The sequence below is a fragment of the Oncorhynchus gorbuscha genome, linkage group LG26 (genome assembly GCF_021184085.1).
Source record: "Oncorhynchus gorbuscha isolate QuinsamMale2020 ecotype Even-year linkage group LG26, OgorEven_v1.0, whole genome shotgun sequence".
Classification (NCBI taxonomy): domain Eukaryota; kingdom Metazoa; phylum Chordata; class Actinopteri; order Salmoniformes; family Salmonidae; genus Oncorhynchus; species Oncorhynchus gorbuscha.
Window position 1 is genome coordinate 3586971 of NC_060198.1, and position 22889 is coordinate 3609859.

A 22889-nucleotide genomic window follows, 5' to 3' on the forward strand; every position below is an offset into this window, starting at 1 on the left:
CTGAAGGGAGTAATTGATGTAATCCAACACATTAGAGAAACCGTGGCTAAGGTAGGACTGATCAGAGACCGTGGCTAAGACAGGACTGATCAGGACCGTGGCTAGGTAGGACTGATCAGATACCGTTTAAGATTTAGATGCACTAAAGGTAGGACTGATCCAGGATGTCATAAGGTAGGACTGATCAGAGACCGTGGCTAAGGTAGGACTGATCAGAGACCGTGGACTAAAATAGGACTGATCAGAGACCGTGGCTAAGGTAGGACTGATCAGAGACCGTGAAGGGAGTAGGACTGAATCCAGAGACCGTGGCTGAAGGTAGGACTGAATCAATACCGTGGCTAGGTAGGACTGATCAGAGAGACTGAGACGTGGCCTGCTGCCTCCCTACCACTGAGGAAGTAGTAAGTTCCCGCTCAATCCCAGTCAAAACTGTTCGCTGCTCTGGCCCCCAATGGTGAAACAAACTCCCTTAGACTGACAGCGGAGTCAATCACCACCTTCCGGAGACACCTGAAACCCCACCTCTTTAATCCAATACCTAGGATAGGATAAGTAATCCTTCTCACCCCCCTTTAAGATTTAGATGCACTATTGTAAAGTGACTGTTCCACTGGATGTCATAAGGTAAATGCACCAATTTGTAAGTGAATAGATAAGAGCGTCTGCTAAATGACTTAAATGTAAATGTAAATGTAGACTGAAGGGATAGAATAATGATGCAATCCAACACATTAGACTGAAGGGAGTAATTGATGTAATCCAACACATTAGACTGAAGGGAGTAATTGATGTAATCCAACACATTAGACTGAATAGAATAACTGATGTAATCCAACACATTAGACTGAAGGGAGCAATTGATGTAATCCAACACACTAGACTGAAGGGAGTAACTGATGTAATCCAACACATTAGACTGAAGGGAGTAATTGATGTAATCCAACACATTAGACTGAAGGGAGTAACTGATGTAATCCAACACACTAGACTGAAGGGAGTAATTGATGTAATCCAACACATTAGACTGAAGGGAGTAATTGATGTAATCCAACACATTAGACTGAATAGAATAACTGATGTAATCCAACACATTAGACTGAATAGAATAATTGATGTAATCCAACACACTAGACTGAAGGGAGTAACTGATGTAATCCAACACACTAGACTGAAGGGAGTAACTGATGTAATCCAACACACTAGACTGAAGGGAGTAATTGATGTAATCCAACACACTAGACTGAAGGGAGTAATTGATGTAATCCAACACACTAGACTGAAGGGAGTAATTGATGTAATCCAACACACTAGACTGAAGGGAGTAATTGATGTAATCCAACACACGAGACTGAAGGGAGTAATTGATGTAATCCAACACACGAGACTGAAGGGAGTAATTGATGTAATCCAACACACTAGACTGAAGGGAGTAATTGATGTAATCCAACACACTAGACTGAAGGGAGTAATTGATGTAATCCAACTGTCATGTTTGTCATTTATTATCATGTCTTGTCCCTGTGCTCCCCATTCTGTTCGTTTCCCTCTGCTGGTCTTATTGGGTTCTTTCCCTCTTTCTATCCCTCTCTCTCCCCCTCCCCCTCTCACTCTCTCGCTCTCTCTTCTCTCTATCGTTCCGTTCCTGCTCCCAGCTGTTCCTATTCCCCTAATCATCATTTAGTCTTCCCACACCTGTTCCCGATCCTTTCCCCTGATTAGAGTCCCTATTTATTCCTTTGTGTTCCGTTCCTGTCCCGTCGGTTCCTTGTTTAGTATTCACCATGCTGTGATTGCGTATCGCCCTGTCCTGTCGTGTTTTTGCTGTGATTGTGTATCGCCCTGTCCTGTCGTGTTTTTGCCTTCATCAGATGCTGCGTGTGAGCAGGTGTCTCTGTCAACTACGGCCTGCGCCTACCCGAAGCGACCTGCAGTCTGTGGCCGCTTCTCTTGTTATTCCCCTCTACAGACTAGAGGATTTCTGTTATTCCCTGTTTGGACTTGAATAAACTCTGTTTCTGTTAAGTCGCTTTTGGGTCCTCTTTCACCTGCATGACAGAAGGAACCGACCAAGGAATGGACCCAGCGACTTCAGACGCTCGTTACACTGCCGTCAAGATCCAAGGAGCCATGCTCGGCAGACACGAGCAGGAATTGTCTGCTGCTCGCCATGCCGTGGAGAACCTGGCCGCTCAGGTTTCCGACCTCTCTGGACAGTTCCAGAGTCTACGTCTCGTGCCACCTGTTACTTCCTGGCCTGCCGAGCCTCCAGAACCTAGGGTTAATAACCCACCTTGCTACTCCGGGCAGCCCACTGAGTGCCGCTCCTTTCTCACGCAGTGTGAGATTGTGTTCTCTCTCCAACCCAACACATACTCTAGAGAGAGAGCTCGGGTTGCTTACGTCATTTCACTCCTTACTGGCCGGGCTCGAGAATGGGGCACAGCTATCTGGGAGGCAAGGGCTGATTGCTCTAACAAGTTCCAGAACTTTAAAGAGGAGATGATTCGGGTTTTTGACCGTTCAGTTTTTGGTAGGGAGGCTTCTAGGGCCCTGGCTTCCTTATGCCAAGGTGAACGGTCCATAACGGATTATTCTATTGAGTTTCGCACTCTTGCTGCCTCTAGTGAGTGGAACGAGCCGGCGCTGCTCGCTCGTTTTCTGGAGGGACTCCACGCAGTGGTTAAGGATGAGATTCTCTCCCGGGAGGTTCCTTCAGATGTGGACTCTTTGATTGCTCTCGCCATCCGCATAGAACGACGGGTAGATCTTCGTCACCGGGCTCGTGGAAGAGAGCTCGCATCAACGGTGTTTCCCTGCTCCGCATCGCAACCATCTCCCTCCTCTGGCTTTGAGACTGAGCCCATGCAGCTGGGAGGGATTCGCATCTCGACTAAGGAGAGGGAACGGAGGATCACCAACCGCCTGTGCCTCTATTGCGGAGTTGCTGGACATTTTGTTAATTCATGTCCAGTAAGAGGCCAGAGCCCATCAGTAAGCGGAGGGCTACTGGTGAGCGCTACTACTCAGGTCTCTTCATCTAGATCTTGTACTACTATGTCGGTCCATCTACGCTGGACCGGTTCGGGTGCTACATGCAGTGCCTTGATTGACTCTGGGGCTGAGGGTTGTTTCATGGACGAAGCATGGGTTCGGAAACATAACATTCCTTTCAGACCGTTAGACAAGCCTACGCCCATGTTTGCCTTAGATGGTAGTCATCTTCCCAGTATCAAATTTGAGACACTACCTTTAACTCTCACAGTATCTGGTAACCACAGTGAGACTATTTCTTTTTTGATTTTCCGTTCACCGTTTACACCTGTTGTTTTGGGTCATCCCTGGCTAGTATGTCATAATCCTTCTATTAATTGGTCTAGTAATTCTATCCTATCCTGGAACGTTTCTTGTCATGTGAAGTGTTTAATGTCTGCCATCCCTTCCGTTTCTTCTGTCCCTACTTCTCAGGAGGAACCTGGCGATTTGACAGGAGTGCCGGAGGAATATCATGATCTGCGCACGGTCTTCAGTCGGTCCCGAGCCAACTCCCTTCCTCCTCACCGGTCGTATGATTGTAGTATTGATCTCCTTCCGGGGACCACTCCTCCTCGAGGTAGACTATACTCTCTGTCGGCTCCCGAACGTAAGGCTCTCGAGGATTATTTGTCTGTGTCTCTTGACGCCGGTACCATAGTGCCTTCTTCTTCTCCGGCCGGGGCGGGGTTCTTTTTGTTAAGAAGAAGGACGGTACTCTGCGCCCTGCGTGGATTATCGAGGGCTGAATGACATAACGGTTAAGAATCGTTATCCGCTTCCCCTTATGTCATCAGCCTTCGAGATTCTGCAGGGAGCCAGGTGCTTTACTAAGTTGGACCTTCGTAACGCTTACCATCTCGTGCGCATCAGAGAGGGGGACGAGTGGAAAACGGCGTTTAACACTCCGTTAGGGCATTTTGAGTACCGGGTTCTGCCGTTCGGTCTCGCCAATGCGCCAGCTGTTTTTCAGGCATTAGTTAATGATGTTCTGAGAGACATGCTGAACATCTTTGTTTTTGTCTATCTTGACGATATCCTGATTTTTTCTCCGTCACTCGAGATTCATGTTCAGCACGTTCGACGTGTTCTACAGCGCCTTTTAGAGAATTGTCTCTACGTAAAGGCTGAGAAGTGCTCTTTTCATGTCTCCTCCGTTACTTTTCTCGGTTCCGTTATTTCCGCTGAAGGCATTCAGATGGATTCCGCTAAGGTCCAAGCTGTCAGTGATTGGCCCGTTCCAAGGTCACGTGTCGAGTTGCAGCGCTTTTTAGGTTTCGCTAATTTCTATCGGCGTTTCATTCGTAATTTCGGTCAAGTTGCTGCTCCTCTCACAGCTCTTACTTCTGTCAAGACGTGTTTTAAGTGGTCCGGTTCCGCCCAGGGAGCTTTTGATCTTCTAAAAGAACGTTTTACGTCCGCTCCTATCCTCGTTACTCCTGACGTCACTAGACAATTCATTGTCGAGGTTGACGCTTCAGAGGTAGGCGTGGGAGCCATTCTATCCCAGCGCTTCCAGTCTGACGATAAGGTTCATCCTTGCGCTTATTTTTCTCATCGCCTGTCGCCATCTGAGCGCAACTATGATGTGGGTAACCGTGAACTGCTCGCCATCCGCTTAGCCCTAGGCGAATGGCGACAGTGGTTGGAGGGGGCGACCGTTCCTTTTGTCGTTTGGACAGACCATAAGAACCTTGAGTACATCCGTTCTGCCAAACGACTTAATGCCCGTCAAGCTCGTTGGGCGTTGTTTTTCGCTCGTTTCGAGTTTGTGATTTCTTACCGTCCGGGTAGCAAGAACACCAAGCCTGATGCCTTATCCCGTCTGTTTAGTTCTTCTGTGGCTTCTACTGATCCCGAGGGATTCTTCCTTATGGGCGTGTTGTCGGGTTAACAGTCTGGGGAATTGAAAGACAGGTTAAGCAAGCACTCACGCACACTGCGTCGCCGCGCTTGTCCTAGTAACCTCCTTTTCGTTCCTGTTTCCACTGTCTGGCTGTTCTTCAGTGGGCTCACTCTGCCAAGTTAGCTGGTCATCCCGGTGTTCGAGGCACTCTTGCGTCTATTCGCCAGCGCTTTTGGTGGCCGACTCAGGAGCGTGACACGCGCCGTTTCGTGGCTGCTTGTTCGGACTGCGCGCAGACTAAGTCGGGTAACTCTCCTCCTGCCGGTCGTCTCAGACCGCTCCCCATTCCTTCTCGACCATGGTCTCACATCGCCTTAGGCTTCACTACCGGTCTGCCTTTGTCTGCGGGGAAGACTGTGAGAGCCGCCAATAAACGCAGGATTAAGAGTCCAAGGTATTGTTGCGGCCAGAGAGTGTGGCTTTCCACTCGCAACCTTCCTCTTACGACAGCTTCTCGTAAGTTGACTCCGCGGTTCATTGGTCCGTTCCGTGTCTCCCAGGTCGTCAATCCTGTCGCGGTGCGACTGCTTCTTCCGCGACATCTTCGTCGCGTCCATCCTGTCTTCCATGTCTCCTGTGTTAAGCCCTTTCTTCGCACCCCCGTTCGTCTTCCCTCCCCCTCCCGTCCTTGTCGAGAGCGCACCTATTTACAAGGTACATAAGATCATGGACATGCGTTCTCGGGACGGGGTCACCAATACTTAGTGGATTGGGAGGGTTACGGTCCTGAGGAGAGGAGTTGGGTTCCGTCTCGGGACGTGCTGGACCGTTCACTCATCGATGATTTCCTCCGTTGCCGCCAGGATTCCTCCTCGAGTGCGCCAGGAGGCGCTCGGTGAGTGGGGGTACTGTCATCTTTGTCATTTATTATCATGTCTTGTCCCTGTGCTCCCCATTCTGTTCGTTTCCCTCTGCTGGTCTTATTGGGTTCTTTCCCTCTTTCTATCCCTCTCTCTCCCCCCCTCCCCTCTCACTCTCTCGCTCTCTCTTCTCTCTATCGTTCCGTTCCTGCTCCCAGCTGTTCCTATTCCCCTAATCATCATTTAGTCTTCCCACACCTGTTCCCGATCCTTTCCCTGATTAGAGTCCCTATTTATTCCTTTGTGTTCCGTTCCTGTCCCGTCGGTTCCTTGTTTAGTATTCACCATGCTGTGATTGCGTATCGCCCTGTCCTGTCGTGTTTTTGCTGTGATTGTGTATCGCCCTGTCCTGTCGTGTTTTTTGCCTTCATCAGATGCTGCGTGTGAGCAGGTGTCTCTGTCAACTACGGCCTGCGCCTACCCGGCGACCTGCAGTCTGTGGCCGCTTCTCTTGTTATTCCCCTCTACAGACTAGAGGATTTCTGTTATTCCCTGTTTGGACTTGAATAAACTCTGTTTCTGTTAAGTCGCTTTTGGGTCCTCTTTCACCTGCATGACACCAACACACGAGACTGAAGGGAGTAATTGATGTAATCCAACACACTAGACTGAAGGGAGTAACTGATGTAATCCAACACACTAGACTGAAGGGAGTAACTGATGTAATCCAACACACTAGACTGAAGGGAGTAACTGATGTAATCCAACACACTAGACTGAAGGGAGTAATTGATGTAATCCAACACATTAGACTGAAGGGAGTAACTGATGTAATCCAACACATTAGACTGAAGGGAGTAACTGATGTAATCCAACACACTAGACTGAAGGGAGTAACTGATGTAATCCAACACATTAGACTGAAGGGAGTAACTGATGTAATCCAACACATTAGACTGAAGGGAGTAACTGATGTAATCCAACACATTAGACTGAAGGGAGTAATTGATGTAATCCAACACATTAGAGACCGTGGCTAAGGTAGGACTGATCAGAGACCGTGGCTAAGGTAGGACTGATCAGAGACCGTGGCTAAGGTAGGACTGATCAGATACCGTGGCTAAGGTAGGACTGATCAGAGACCGTGGCTAAGGTAGGACTGATCAGAGACCGTGGCTAAGGTAGGACTGATCAGAGACCGTGGCTAAGGTAGGACTGATCAGAGACCGTGGCTAAGGTAGGACTGATCAGAGACCGTGGCTAAGGTAGGACTGATCAGAGACCGTGGCTAAGGTAGGACTGATCAGATACCGTGGCTAAGGTAGGACTGATCAGAGAGACTGAGACGTGGCCTGCTCGCCTCCCTACCACTGAGGAAGTACAGTTCCCGCTCAGCCCAGTCAAAACTGTTCGCTGCTCTGGCCCCCCAATGGTGAAACAAACTCCCTCACGACGCCAGGACAGCGGAGTCAATCACCACCTTCCGGAGACACCTGAAACCCCACCTCTTTAAGGAATACCTAGGATAGGATAAGTAATCCTTCTCACCCCCCTTTAAGATTTAGATGCACTATTGTAAAGTGACTGTTCCACTGGATGTCATAAGGTAAATGCACCAATTTGTAAGACTGGATAAGAGCGTCTGCTAAATGACTTAAATGTAAATGTAAATGTAGACTGAAGGGAGTAATTGATGTAATCCAACACATTAGACTGAAGGGAGTAATTGATGTAATCCAACACATTAGACTGAAGGGAGTAATTGATGTAATCCAACACATTAGACTGAATAGAATAACTGATGTAATCCAACACATTAGACTGAAGGGAGCAACCGATGTAATCCAACACACTAGACTGAAGGGAGTAACTGATGTAATCCAACACATTAGACTGAAGGGAGTAATTGATGTAATCCAACACATTAGACTGAAGGGAGTAACTGATGTAATCCAACACATTAGACTGAAGGGAGTAACTGATGTAATCCAACACATTAGACTGAAGGGAGTAACTGATGTAATCCAACACATTAGACTGAATCCTTACTGGGTTGAATAAATCTGTTAATTCATCTGATGTTAGATTGGTTTATCAGTGTGGTAATTTCAGAGAGTTAGACTGAATCATTTTCTCCAGGGGTTTACTATAGATGTAATGCGTGTGATTTATTAGTGTGTTTATCAGTGTGGTGATTAGAATAAATCTGTTTAATTCATCTGATTTATTAGTTGTTTATCAGTGTGGTAATTTCAGAGAGTTAGAGAGTGGACGTCACATCATTTTCTCCAGGGGTTTACTATAGATGTAAATGCGTGTGATTTATTAGTGTGTTTATCAGTGTGGTGATTAGAGAGAGTTAGAGAGTGGACGTCACATCATTTTCTCCAGGGGTTTACTATAGATGTACATGCGTGTGATTTATTAGTGTGTTTATCAGTGTGGTGATTAGAGAGAGTTAGAGAGTGGACGTCACATCATTTTCTCCAGGGGTTTACTATAGATGTACATGCGTGTGATTTATTAGTGTGTTTATCAGTGTGGTGATTAGAGAGAGTTAGAGAGTGGACGTCACATCATTTTCTCCAGGGGTTTACTATAGATTAAATGCGTGTGATTTATTAGTGTGTTTATCAGTGTGGTGATTAGAGAGAGTTAGAGAGTGGACGTCACATCATTTTCTCCAGGGGTTTACTATAGATGTAAATGCGTGTGATTTATTAGTGTGTTTATCAGTGTGGTGATTAGAGAGAGTTAGAGAGTGGACGTCACATCATTTTCTCCAGGGGTTTACTATAGATGTAAATGCGTGTGATTTATTAGTGTGTTTATCAGTGTGGTGATTAGAGAGAGTTAGAGAGTGGACGTCACATCATTTTCTCCAGGGGTTTACTATAGATGTAAATGCGTGTGATTTATTAGTGTGTTTATCAGTGTGGTGATTAGAGAGAGTTAGAGAGTGGACGTCACATCATTTTCTCCAGGGGTTTACTATAGATGTAAATGCGTGTGATTTATTAGTGTGTTTATCAGTGTGGTGATTAGAGAGAGTTAGAGAGTGGACGTCACATCATTTCCCCCTGTGGTTTGTACGACAGGGAGTCGAAAGCTACTTGTGTATCTAAATGAACAGAATCATCCAAGGCTGCAACATCTGGTCCTGTTCATACAAAACATTTCTTCTGTATTCTCTGTCTATCTACAGTAAGCACAGCTTGAACACACACATACATGAATGCAGACACGTATTACGCACACACACACACATGCATACACACACACACACACACACTGAAGCATGACAGTCAGACACACACACACACACACACACACACACACACACACACACACACACACACACACACACACACACACACACACACACACACACACACACACACACACACACACACACACACACACACACACACACACACACACACACACACACACACACACTTTCCTGTTGGTAATGCTTGTTGGGCATGTGTAATCAATCATAGCCTATCATTGCTGTGTGGTTCGGCCCAGTAGTATGAAGCCTGGGAGAGTTAAATCCCACCGCTAAATCCCTTATAGACATTAGTCATTGTGCGTGTGTGTGTGTGTGTGTGTGTGACGGTGTCTTCTGAGATTCTGTGGCCTTGGCGATTTGGCACTGGAAACAGGCAAGCTGGTTGGTAGACTGCAAGGGGACTTGCATCTGTGAATGTGTCTGTCTGTCACCCTCTATCTCTCCAGTGTATGGAGGTGTGTGTGTGTGTGTGTGTGTGTGTGTGTGTGTGTGTGTGTGTGTGTGTGTGTGTGTGTGTGTGTGTGTGTGTGTGTGTGTGTGTGTGTGTGTGTGTGTGTGTGTGTGTGTGTGTGTGTGTGTGTGTGTGTGTGTGTGTGTGTGTGTGTGTGTGTGTGTGTGTGTGTGAAAGTGGGCTCACTAGACCAGACTGACTACCAGAATAAACAGACAACAGTCACACCTGGCATCCAGGCCCTGCCAACAGGAAATAAACTAACCAAGACAACGTCTATGCCTATAGCTCCATCCCAGCTACTGATGTCAAGCCTCTCCCTCACTCCTTTGCCTCAGTCTATCCATTTACATTTAAGTCATTTAGCAGACGCTCTTATCCAGAGCGACTTACAACTATCCCTCTCCCCCTTTCTCCCTCACCCCTTCTCCAGTCTCTCTCTGTCCCTCCCTCACCCTCACTCCCTCAGTCTATTCCTCTCCCCCTTTCTCCCTCACCCCTTCTCCAGTCTCTCTCTGTCCCTCTCTCGCCCTCACTCCTTTCCCTCAGTCTATCCCTCTCCCCCTTTCTCCCTCACCCCTTCTCCAGTCTCTCTTTATCCCTCTCTCGCCCTCACTCCCTCACTCTTTATCTCTCTCTCCCTCCCTTTCATTGGTTTCTTTATAGCAGTGTGGCCTCTGAGGGACTTTCTATTTGGACGGCGGCCATCTTAGCAGCCCCCCTCCTCTTCCCCTCCTCCTATGGAGCCTAAACACTTTCTTAGTCTCACACTACAACTCTATTACAGACTAACCTCTTAGCAGTTTGTAGACACATTCTAACTGGGAGAAGGGGTCAGCTATGAATCAGATATACCTGAAGCTGGTCTGACACATCTTCCCGTAACACAAGTAACAGAAAGTCAATAGAATAATAGAATGTACAGCTCTTCTAGCACTTGGACAAGCTCTATATACTTAAACCAATCCTTCACTGTTGTTATACTAGGAAACGAAAATGAAAAGTATAACATATCTATATCAAATGTATACCAATCTAAATGTACAATTCTTAAGCTATTCTAGTGAAACGTGAAGGGGAGAGCTGTAAGAGTCCAAATAACCTTTACATGATAGGGCTGCTTTGGCTGCGGACCAGGCCAATCCTCAGAGAAGAGAGAGAGAAGAGAGAGGGATGGAGGAAAAGAGAGAGACAGAAAGAGGGAGTGGGGGATGTATTTATTCCATTGGAAAGTGAAACTCAACAGGGACTACAGTAGCTGGCAGGCTCATATCTCAGAGGGAGAAGAGGAATTCTCAGACCGGAGGCCTGGAGACCATTTTGCTATCCTCACAAGGTTCTTCTATAAGGTGAGGAGGTGGGCCGTTTGAAACAACTAGTGTGTGTGTGTGTGTGTGTACGCCCGTTACACTTGTGTGTGTTTGACCTGTTTGAAACAGAACTGGCTCGATCACATGGGCATGGAATGACTGGCATGAAGTCACACAAAATAAAGAAAGCGAGAGAGAGAGTGAGACAGAGTGTGGAAAACAGTGATGAGAGAGAGAGATAGAGCTTAACTGTTGCAGGCCATGATAATAAATGTCAAGAGATCTCTGGATCTTATCGCTAGATCTCAGATCAATGTGGGTTCAATTCTACTACTGCTGCTAGGTTGTCTTGGTGAAAGTGGTATCTGCAATTGGGGTCAATAAGATTCTCTCTCATCTCTCTCTCTTTCTTTCTCAGTGACTATAGTATTAGGGGTGGGGTCTAGAGATCTGTATATCTATACTCTGGTGGGGTCTGGAGATCTGTATATCTATAAGAGGGTGGGGTCTAGAGATCTGTATATCTATAAAGGGGTGGGGTCTGGAGATCTGTGTATCTATAAGGGGGTGGGGTCTGGAGATCTGTATATCTATAAGGGGTGGGGTCTAGAGATCTGTATATCTATAAAGGGGTGGGGTCTGGGGATCTGGTCTCATCTGGATCACCCCTGCCATCGTGTTGGTGGGGTCTATCAAGTCTCTCTCCCTCTCTCTCCCTCCCTCTCTTTCTCTATAAGGGTGGTGAGGGACTTTAGGGGTTGGGGCTTGGTCTCACCTGGTCTCACCCCTGCCATTGTGTTGTGTGTGAACGCCATCTATCAACCGTCTCTCTCCCTCTCTCTCCCTCCCTCTCTTTCTCTATAAGGGTGGTGAGGGACTTTAGGGGTTGGGGCTGGGGCTCACCTGGTCTCACTCCTGCCAGCACGGGCAGCGGGTGGTGTGTGAACGTCATGCGGGGGGACCTCGTCTGGGGCGACAGGGCGTTGAAATCAAACTTCCCCGGCTTCTTAAGAGAACCAGGCGAGGACAGTCCTGGCAACAACAAATAAATGGGATCAATATAAAAATAATATCAAAATGGGGGAGAAGAGGAGTTGGGTTTAATGTACAATGTTTTGGACTGGCTGCTACACTTAAATCAAAACATGTAAAAGGGAATTCATGATTAGACAATTTGTATTATTTGATTGATTGGTTTTAAAGCAATTTGATTGGCTGATGACAGTGCATTGTTATGAGTCCTGTTGGATATTGGCCGTTCTCCTAACCAATCCCAGCCTGGCGGGCTCAGGACTTGCAGAATTCTCAGTATAAACAGTGCCCTCAAAAAATATAATGGGTGAGTTGAAGTTGTGGCTTCGGGGTGGTCAGGGTGGGGAAAGGGTTGATGTAGGGTTGAATCAAGGCAGTAATTAAACCTACAAGCATTTTAAAATCTACTTCCATTGTCTTCCAAGATTGGCTGAATATTCTCCTCTTTCCAAAGCTCCACAGCCTACCATGAGCTATATGAAGCTCCTTTCAAAATAGAAACACTGTATATAAACTACAGTATAGAGCCTGCAGCCGCTCAGTGAGAAAGACAAGCAGATGGAATGGAGAGGGGGAGGATGAAGGGAGGGAGGGAGAGAGGCGAGAAAAGCGTGGGAGAATGTGAGTGAAGGAAGGAGAGAGTGAGTGATGTCAGAGTGGAACCTGTGAAAATGTAGCAGTATTTTTCGTTTTGTTTCTTTTCCTTTCTAGGAATGTCTGAGATGGACATGTCATAAGATGGTAAACATGGTTCATTATCTTCATCTCACACTCACTCACATACACACACACAACAACCCTCAAACACTCACCGATTACCACACACACTCACTGATCACCACAAACCCTCACAAACCCTCACTCACTCACTGATTACCACAAACCCTCACACACTCACTCACCGATTACCACAAACACTCATCGATTACCAGAAACACTCACCATTACCACAAACACTCATCGATTACCACAAACACTGAAACACTCACCGATTACCACAAACACTCACACACTCACCGATTACCACAAACCCTCACACACTCACCGATTACCACAAACACTCACACACTCACCGATTACCACAAACACTCACACACTCACAAACGATCACCACAAACACTCACACCCTCACCGATTACCACAAACACTCACCGATTACCACAAACACTCACCGATTACCACAAACACTCACACTCACTGATTACCACAAACACTCACACTCACTGATTACCACAAACACTCATTACACAAACACACTGATTACCACAAACACTCACCGATTACCACAAACACAAACACCACAAACACTCACACCCCCACAAACACTCACCGATTACCACAAACACTCAATCACACAAACACTCACACGATTACCACAAACACTCACACCCAATCAAACACTCACATTACAAACACAAAACACTCACCGATTACCACAAACACTCACACACTCACCGATTACCACAAACACTCACCGATTACCACAAACACTCACACTCACTGATCACCACAAACACTCACACACTCACAGATTACCAAAACACTCACCGATGACCAAACAATCAATGATTACCACAAACACTCACACATCACCCACAAACACTCACACTCACAGATTACCACAAACACTCACACTCACAGATTACCACATTAACAAACACTCACACTCACCGATTACCACAAACACTCACATTACCACAAACACTCACACACTCACCGATTACCACAAACACTCAACACTCACTTACCACAAACACTCACCGATTACCAAACAAACACTCAAACATTACCACAATCACTCACGATGATTTACCAAAAGACTCACACTCACCAATTACCCCAAACATTCAAACACTCATTACCACAAACACTCACACACTCACCGATCACCACAAACACTCACACACTCACAGATTACCACAAACACTCACCGATTACCAAACACTCACCGATTACCACAAACACTCAAACACTCACCAATTACCACACACACTCACACACTCACTGATCACCACAAACACTCACACACTCACCGATCACCACAAACACTCACACACTCACAGATTACCACAAACACTCACCGATGACCAAACAATCAATGATTACCACAAACACTCACCGATTACCACAAACACTCAAACACTCACCAATTACCACACACACTCACACCCTCACCGATTACCACAAACACTCACCGATTACCACAAACACTCACACACTCACCGATCACCACAAACACTCACACACTCACAGATTACCACAAACACTCACCGATGACCAAACAATCAATGATTACCACAAACACTCACACACTCACACATTCACCGATCACCACAAACACTCACACACTCACAGATTACCACAAACACTCACCGATGACCAAACAATCAATGATTACCACAAACACTCACACCCTCACACACTCACCGATGATCAAAAACACTCACACACTCGCCGATTACCAAACACTCACCGATTACCACAAACACTCAAACACTCACCAATTACCACACACACTCACACACTCACTGATCACCACAAACACTCACACACACACTGATTACACACTCACTGATTACCACAAACACACTCACACAAACACTCACCGATTATCATTTACCACAAACACTCTCACACTCACCGATTACCACAAACACTCACACGCTCACCGATTACCAAACACTCACACCCTCACCGATTAAAACTCACACAAACACTCACCAATTACCCCAAACACTCAAACACTCAAACACTCACCGATCACCACAAACACTCACCGATCACCACAAACACTCACCGATCACCACAAACATTCAAACACTCACCGATCACCACAAACACTCACCGATTAGCAGACACTCACCGGTTACCACACACACACAAACACTCATCGATTAGCAGACACTCACTGATTACCACACACACACAAACACTCACCGATTAGCAGACACTCACTGATTACCACACACACTCAAACACTCACCGATTAGCAGATACTCACTGATTACCACACACACACAAACACTCATCGATTAGCAGACACTCACTGATTACCACACACACACAAACACTCACCGATTAGCAGACACTCACTGATTACCACACACACTCAAACACTCACCGATTAGCAGATACTCACTGATTACCACACACACACAAACACTCACCGATTAGCAGACACTCACTGATTACCACACACACTCAAACACTCACCGATTAGCAGACACTCACTGATTACCACACACACTCAAACACTCACCGATTAGCAGACACACTCACATTCACTTTAACATTCAGACCCAGGACCTTTTCATACTATTTTTAGTAATTTTCATATTAATCCTAGAATCCTAACAGACAGTATTTGTTCCCAAACTTTGTGGTCTATTTCTGAGGTCCTGACATTAAAATCCTTAAAATCCCATTCAACCACAATTCCTCCAGTTCCAGCTGGGTATGTGTGAAAGTCTATGGAGAGAGAGTGCAGTGTGGGGGCGTGTAAACAAAACGGTGTGAAAGAGTTAAGTCTGCAGCAGGTGGGAGGGAGGGAGTGACTAATATGTGTGAACCATTTATGTCTTTAACAGACATATTTCATTTTTAGTTAACCAGGCCTAGGATCTAGTGGGTATAGTGTGTGTGTGAGTTTCATTTATAACCAAGGCTAGGAGGCTAGGGGGCTAGGAGGCTAGGATGCAAGTGGGCTAGGAGGCTAGGGGGCTAGGAGGCTATGGGGATAGGAGGCTAGGGGGCTAGGAGGCAAGGGGGCTAGGAGGCTATGTGGCTAGGGGGCTAGGAGGATAGGAGGCTAGGGGGCTAGGAGGCTAGGGGGCTAGGAGGATAGGAGGATAGGAGGCAAGGGGGATAGGAGGCTAGGGGGATAGGGGGCTAGGAGGCTAGGAGGCAAGGGGGCTAGTGGGCTAGGGCGGGTGTATTGTAGCTGTCAGACTAATTGGAGCCATGGAAGAGAGGTGGAGAACCATGCCTGATCCCACTGCTGACACGGTTACTGTGATGTCTGAAACCAACGGTTACTGTGATGTCGGACACCAACGGTTACTGTGAAGTCTGACACCAACGGTTACTGTGACGTCTGACACCAACGGTTACTGTGACGTCTGACACCAATGGTTACTGTGACATCTGACACCAACGGTTACTGTGACGTCTGACACCAACGGTTACTGTGACGTCTGACACCAACGGTTACTGTGACGTCTGATACCAATGGTTACTGTGACATCTGACACCAACGGTTACTGTGACGTCTGACACCAACGGTTACTGTGACGTCTGACACCAACGGTTACTGTGACGTCTGACACCAACGGTTACTGTGACGTCTGATACCAATGGTTACTGTGACATCTGACACCAACGGTTACTGTGACGTCTGACACCAACGGTTACTGTGACGTCTGACACCAACGGTTACTGTGACGTCTGACACCAACGGTTACTGTGACGTCTGATACCAACGGTTACTTTGACGGGGTACGGTAGTAGTTGCCAGGCACGCAGGTTTGAGTGTGTCAAGAACTGAAACGTTGCTGGGTTTTCACTCTCAACAGTTTCATGTGTGTATCAATGGTCCACCACCCACAGGACATCCAGCCAACTTGACTCAACTGAGGGAAGCATTGGAGTCAACATGGACCAGCATCCCTGTGGACAGGTTCCGACACCTTATAGAGTCCATGCCCCAGTGAATTGAGGCTGAGGGTAAAGGTGGTGGTGGGGGTGCAACTCAATATTAGGAAGGTGTTCTTAATGTTTTGTACACTCAGTGTATACCCCACTATATACGAGCACAGAGGGACAAACTGACAGAGGATTTCATCCAGTGGCTTCCCCTACAATAACAGAAACGAGACCCATGTTATGTATCTACTCTGGCTGTGTGTGTGTGTCTCACTACACTGTCCTCTCTCCTCCTGGCAGACCACAGCAGTGGACTGGCAACCAATCAAGTGCTCCTGTTGACCCCTCTGCCTCTCTACACTAACAGGCCTGCCACCAGATGTGCCTTCAAAACAGTCTCTTGCTCGCACAAACACACAAGCACGTATGTACCCACACGCTCATACACACGCTCATACGCACGCACGCGCACACACACACACACGCATTGGCTTAAAGCAGTAAAAGGGAAACCAGAAGGAATTCTCTTATCCAGACTAAACAGAGGCTGTGTCCCAAATGACACCCTATTCCCTATATAGTGTTTTGTCAAAAGTAGCGCACTGCTATTTGGGACACACACTGAAGTGTAGAAGACTATCAAAGGCTCTAACTAACTCATATTAGAAGCAGCAGAGGCCCCTTGCAAATCTCTAGTGGTCTTAAACATTTCAGAATCATTTGGAACTCATTTGAAATCATGGTTATTTCTAACCCCCAGCGCCCCGAGACACACACACACACTTCACTCTCCCTCCAGCCCCTGTGGAGCAGATGTCGCCAGCAGCCTTGCTACTCCCAAGGCCACACACACACACACACACACACACACACACACACACACACACACACACACACACACACACACACACACACACACACACACACACACACACACACACACACACACACACACACACACACAGAAGCACCATCTGGGACTAGAGCTTGTGTGTGTGTGTGTGTGTGTGTGTGTGTGTGTGTGTGTGTGTGTGTGTGTGTGTGTGTGTGTGTGTGTGTGTGTGTGTGTGTGTGTGTGTGTGTGTGTGTGTGTGTAGCAAGGCTGCTGGCAACATTTACTGTACATACTCTGTCTGTCTGTCTGTCTGTCTGTCTGTCTGTCTGTCTGTCTGTCTGTCTGTCTGTCTGTCTGTCTGTCTGTCTGTCTGTCTGTCTGTCTGTCTGTCTGTCTGTCTGTCTGTCTGTCTGTCTGTCTGTCTGTCTGTCTGTCTGTCTGTCTGTCTGTCTGTCTGTCTGTCTGTCTGTCTGTCTGTCTGTCTGTCTGCTCAATTGGCTATGGAGGGAGTAGAATAGGGGGTTTACTATGGTGGTGTGTGCTGGCGTTTGTTTGTGTGTGCTTGCTTGTTTTCCTACCCTCCACCCGGATAGGAACTCCCAGCTGTGGTTTGCCTGTAGCAGGTGGAACCCTCCAGAAAGCAACACACACCGTAGAGTGTTACTTTGGTGTTGATATTACACTTCCTTATGTTATCAAGTACATTTTGTCAAGACAAATTTGATTCTTTATGTTTTGAATCGCTCAGTGGGGTCTTTCTCTATCATATCGTTAAGATCATATCCTAAAAGTCAGATGTCGTACCCTAATACATCCCATAATAAGCAGCGAACTCTGCTGACAGAGCAGTGCAGCATTATCGCCGAAAACGTTTCACATTTTGTGGTGGTCGTCCACAGGTCGCAAATAGCAAGCTGAATTAAATGTTAAAGGTTGTGAAAATAAAAAAGCTTTCGATACGCTCAGTACTCCGGTGTTCATTTCACAAAGATGCACTTGTTTTTGTGAGAAATCTCAGAAAAAGAAGAGGAACTTTGCATTAATATGAACATTGTATACTAAAATATGAAAACATGTCATGTCTCAAAATGGATATCCATTGATACCCATCTTACCTCTATATTGTTTTATGTCCTCGGGATTTGAGAAGAAAGATGATGCGTTAATTTTATGAGCACTTTTCCCCCCTGGCCTCCATTGATTTAGAGACACGAGGTTTGGACCATTGGTTATCTTAGCAGAGTATCTACACAATTAACATATTATTTTACCCAGTGTTCGAAAGTTGGGTTTTTGATTGGACACCTTACCATCTCCCATTCTAAATCTCGTTTCATCTACCAGACAGTAGAACTGATCACCTTCTATCTCTCCATCTCTCTTTCTCCTTCCCTCAGTCCCTCAGAAAAGGACACACGGTCATCTCACATCTCTAAAGTCGACAGCTCTCTCTCAACACATTACATACTATATACACAAATGCCTCACATTTGTAATGAATTTGTGTTTGTCCATTAGTTTTGGTTAAATGAATTGGCGAGAGGGTCACCCAGGGCTGCATCCAGCCTATTCCCTATGTAGTTCACTACTTTTGTCCAGAACCCATTTTTATTGTTTTTAACCTTTATTTAACTAGGCAAGTCAGTTAAGAACAAATTGTTATTTACAATGAGACCTACTCCGGCCAAACCTGGACGACGCTGGGCCAATTGTGCACCACCCTATGGGACTCCCAATCAGGGCTGGTTGTGATACAGCCTGGAATCGAACTAGACCGCTGTGCCACTCAGATTTGTTACACATACACTACAGTACATGACCAAAAGTATGTGGACACCTGCTCTTCTAACATCTCATTCCAAAATTATGTGCATTAATATGGAGTTGGTGCCTCCTTTGCTATTATAACACACTCCACTCTTCTGGGAAAGCTTTCCACTAGATGTTGGAACATTGCTGCGGGAACTTGCTTCCATTCAAGCACAAGAGCATTAGTGAGTTGGGCTCTGATGTTAGGCGATTAGGCGTGGTTCGTAGTTGGCATTCAAATTCATCCCAAAAGTGTTTGATGGGGTTGAGGTCAGGGCTCTGTGCAGGCCAGTTAAGTTCTTCCACCGATCTCGACAAACCATTTCTGTATGGACCTTGCTTTAGGCACTGTCATGCTGAAACAGGAAAGGGCCTTCGCTAAACTGTTGGCACAAAGTTGGAAGCACAGAACTGTCTAGAATGTCATTGTATGTTGTAGCGTTAAAAAACAGCCCCAGACCATTATTCCTCCTCCACCAAACTTTACAGTTGGCACTATGCATTCGGTTAGGTAGCTTTCTCCTGGCTTCCGCCAAACCCAGATTCATCCATTGGACTGCCAGATATTGAAGCGTGATTCATCACTCCAGAGAACGCGAGTCCACTTCAGCCGACGCTTGGCAATGCGCATGGTGATCTTAGGCTTGTGTGCGGCTACTCGGCCATGGAAACCCATTTCATTAAGCTTCAGATGAACAGTCCTTGTGCTGACGTTGCTTCCAGAGGCAATTTAGAACTCGGTGGTGAGTGTTGCAACTGAGGACAGACCATTTTTATGCACTACTCGCATCAGCGCTTTGTTGTCATTCAACAACACGTTTTAATGCACATTTATCACATGAGAAATACTGCACTAAACAGTTTAGTTAGATGTAAAATTGCGCGACTAAGATCTCCTCTGCAAAAACAAAAAAATGTATGACAGATTTCTTGAGTTATCTTAGATTAATTCTGACTATTTTGAGGAAGTGGATACTGGCTACGGCGCCTCAAGATGGACAATCAGTACTATTGCCACTTTTTTATTTTTCAAGCGAAGGTCTTTTAAGGTTGTATGCAAGCACACTCGTTTGGTTCCCCAAGCCAAGTTCAGCTAGGTGCCAGCAGTACTGAAGCATGCGGAAGCCTTAAGGCAGACAGCATGTGTATGTGTGTGTGTGTTAATTAAATTCACAGCTCAGCTAACTGGAGCAGGTCTGAGCAAACCATAGGGCCTAGCACAGAACCTCTCTCCTTCTCTCTCTCCCTAGGGTTTCTACTGCTGCACATGTTTTCAATTAGAGAAAGGGGATGGAGGGAGAAAGGGAGAGAGAGATAGACTGAGAGTAAGAGAGAGAGAGAGACAGAGAGAGAAAGACAGAGAGAGAGACAGAGAGAGAAAGACACAGAGAGAGAGAGACAGAGAGAGAAAGACAGAGAGAGAGAGAGAGACAGAGAAAGAGAGAGACTGAGAGAAAGACAGAGAGAGAGAGACAGAGAGAGAAAGACAGAGAGAGAGAGAGAGAAAGACAGAGAGAGAGAGACAGAGAGAGAAAGAGAGAAAGACAGAGAGAAAGACAGAGAGAGAGACAGAGAGAGAGAGAGAGACAGAGAGAGAGAGAGAGAGAGAAAGAAAGAAAGAAAGAGCAGCTGTGGTAACAAATAACAGTAAAGAAGGTATGAGTTGGTGTATGTACAGATATACACTGAGTGTACACATATTGAAAGAGGAATGACTGAGTTATACACAGTCGAGGTAGATATGAGTTATACACAGTGTGGCTAGATATGAGTTATACACAGTGTGGCTAGATATGAGTTATACACAGTAGGGAGATATGAGTTATATACAATAGGGGGATATGAGTTATATACAGTAGGGAGATATGAGTTATATACAGTAGGGAGATATGAGTTATTTACAGTAGGGAGATATTAGTTATTTACAGTAGGGAGATATGAGTTATTTACAGTAGGGGGATATGAGTTATATACAGTAGGGAGATATGAGTTATATACAGTAGGGGGATATGAATTATATACAGTAGGGGGATATGAGTTATATACAGTAGGGAGATATGAGTTATATACAGTAGGGAGACATGAGTTATATACAGTAGGGAGATATGAGTTATATACAGTAGGGAGATATGAGTTATTTACAGTAGGGAGATATGAGTTATTTACAGTAGGGAGATATGAGTTATATACAGTACAGTAGGGAGATATGAGTTATTTACAGTAGGGGGATATGAGTTATATACAGTAGGGAGATATGAGTTATATACAGTAGGGATATATGAGTTATATACAGTACAGTAGGGAGATATGAGTTATTTACAGTAGGGGGATATGAATTATATACAGTAGGGGGATATGAGTTATATACAGTAGGGGGATATGAGTTATATACAGTAGGGAGATATGAGTTACATACAGTAGGGAGATATGAGTGTAATATGTTCTAACCATGGTAAGGAAACTGCACTCCATCATGTTCATGTTTTATCTTCCTCTCCTGCACACTGGCCAAATGGTGCTGCACTGTAGGTGGAGAAGGAGAGGGTTAACAATGAGAGATATAGAGAGAGACGAAGGGTAGAGAGCGAGAGGGAGAGAGGGGGTGAGGAAGAGAGAGGGCGAGAGAGAGTGGGGGAGAAAGAGAGAGAGCGAGGCAGGGAGAGAGAGCGAGCCAGAGAGAGAGCGAAAGAGCGAGAGAGAGAGGCAGAGAGAGAGAGGCAGAGAGAGAGAGCGAGCCAGAGAGAGAGCGAAAGAGCGAGAGAGAGAGGCAGAGAGAGAGCGAGGCAGAGAGAGAGAGCGAGCCAGAGAGAGAGCGAAAGAGCGAGAGAGAGAGGCAGAGAGAGAGGCAGAGAGAGAGAGCGAGGCAGTGAAAGAGAGCGAGCCAGAGAGAGCGAAAGAGCGAGAGAGAGAGGCAGAGAGAGAGAGAGAGAGCGAGGCAGAGAGAGAGAGAGCGAGCCAGAGAGAGAGTGAAAGAGCGAGAGAGAGAGAGAGAGAGAGGCAGAGAGAGAGAGTGAAAGAGCGAGAGAGAGAGAGAGAGCGAGGCAGAGAGAGAGAGCGCGAGCCAGAGAGAGAGCGAAAGAGCGAGAGAGAGAGGCAGAGAGAGGCAGAGAGAGAGAGCGAGCCAGAGAGAGAGCGAGGCAGAGAGAGAGAGGCAGAGAGAGGGGGCAGCTTAAGATTTTTAAGACAGTAGTTGATGTAGTAATCGATCATGGATAACATTGTGGTAAAGTTAGTTCATGGTTACTGTACTGCATTGTTGCTTACTTATCAGGTGACGGTCAACATGGTGTGAGCTTGGGGATGGGGAATGAAGGTCTCCACCTGGTTACAGGTGGGAAGAAGAGGTTATGGAGTCAGTTCTGGTCTCAAATCAGTCTTAGGGAGACAGAGTGTGTGAAAGGTCTCCACTAGTATTGATGAATAGGTGGAATGTCACTTCTGGTCTCAAATCAATTTAAATGGAGGCAGGAGCAAAGAGGTGTTCTGGGAAGTTATGAAGTCAGTTTCAAATCAGTTTAGAAGAGACAGGCTCTTATCCAATATCCACACTAGCGCACCAATTAGAATGAAGCGTTGGACAAGCTTTCTAAGTGGTATGCTAGTGAGGATGATCTTGCCAGTGAGTGACAAGTGAGAAGGAAAGAGGTGTTTCGGGGAGGGGTGTTTAGAGTTAGGTGTTTTGAAAAACAGTGTGTTGTGGTGAGTTTGGGGAGAAGAATTCGGTAAGAATGGTCCAGGGGTCGGGGTACAGGTATAAGGGTAAAGGTAGAGTTTGGG

General features: G+C 46.2%; 1 protein-coding gene across 15 annotated transcripts in view; it reads right to left on the reverse strand.

Moving 5' to 3' along the window:
- Positions 1 to 22889, reverse strand: part of LOC124015058 (nuclear factor 1 X-type-like) — a 170025-nt gene that overhangs the window by 11698 nt on the left and 135438 nt on the right. For 9 of the 15 annotated variants that reach the window (XM_046329957.1, XM_046329958.1, XM_046329954.1 and 6 more), the window contains 3 exons: positions 22377 to 22433; positions 21561 to 21635; positions 11699 to 11827 (listed from right to left, as the gene is read on the reverse strand). In XM_046329957.1, coding sequence (XP_046185913.1) covers positions 11699 to 11827; positions 21561 to 21635; positions 22377 to 22433 — 261 coding nt within the window. The remainder of the gene's footprint in view (positions 1 to 11698; positions 11828 to 21560; positions 21636 to 22376; positions 22434 to 22889) is intronic. The other 6 variants (XM_046329963.1, XM_046329960.1, XM_046329961.1 and 3 more) reach the window with 3 other exon arrangements.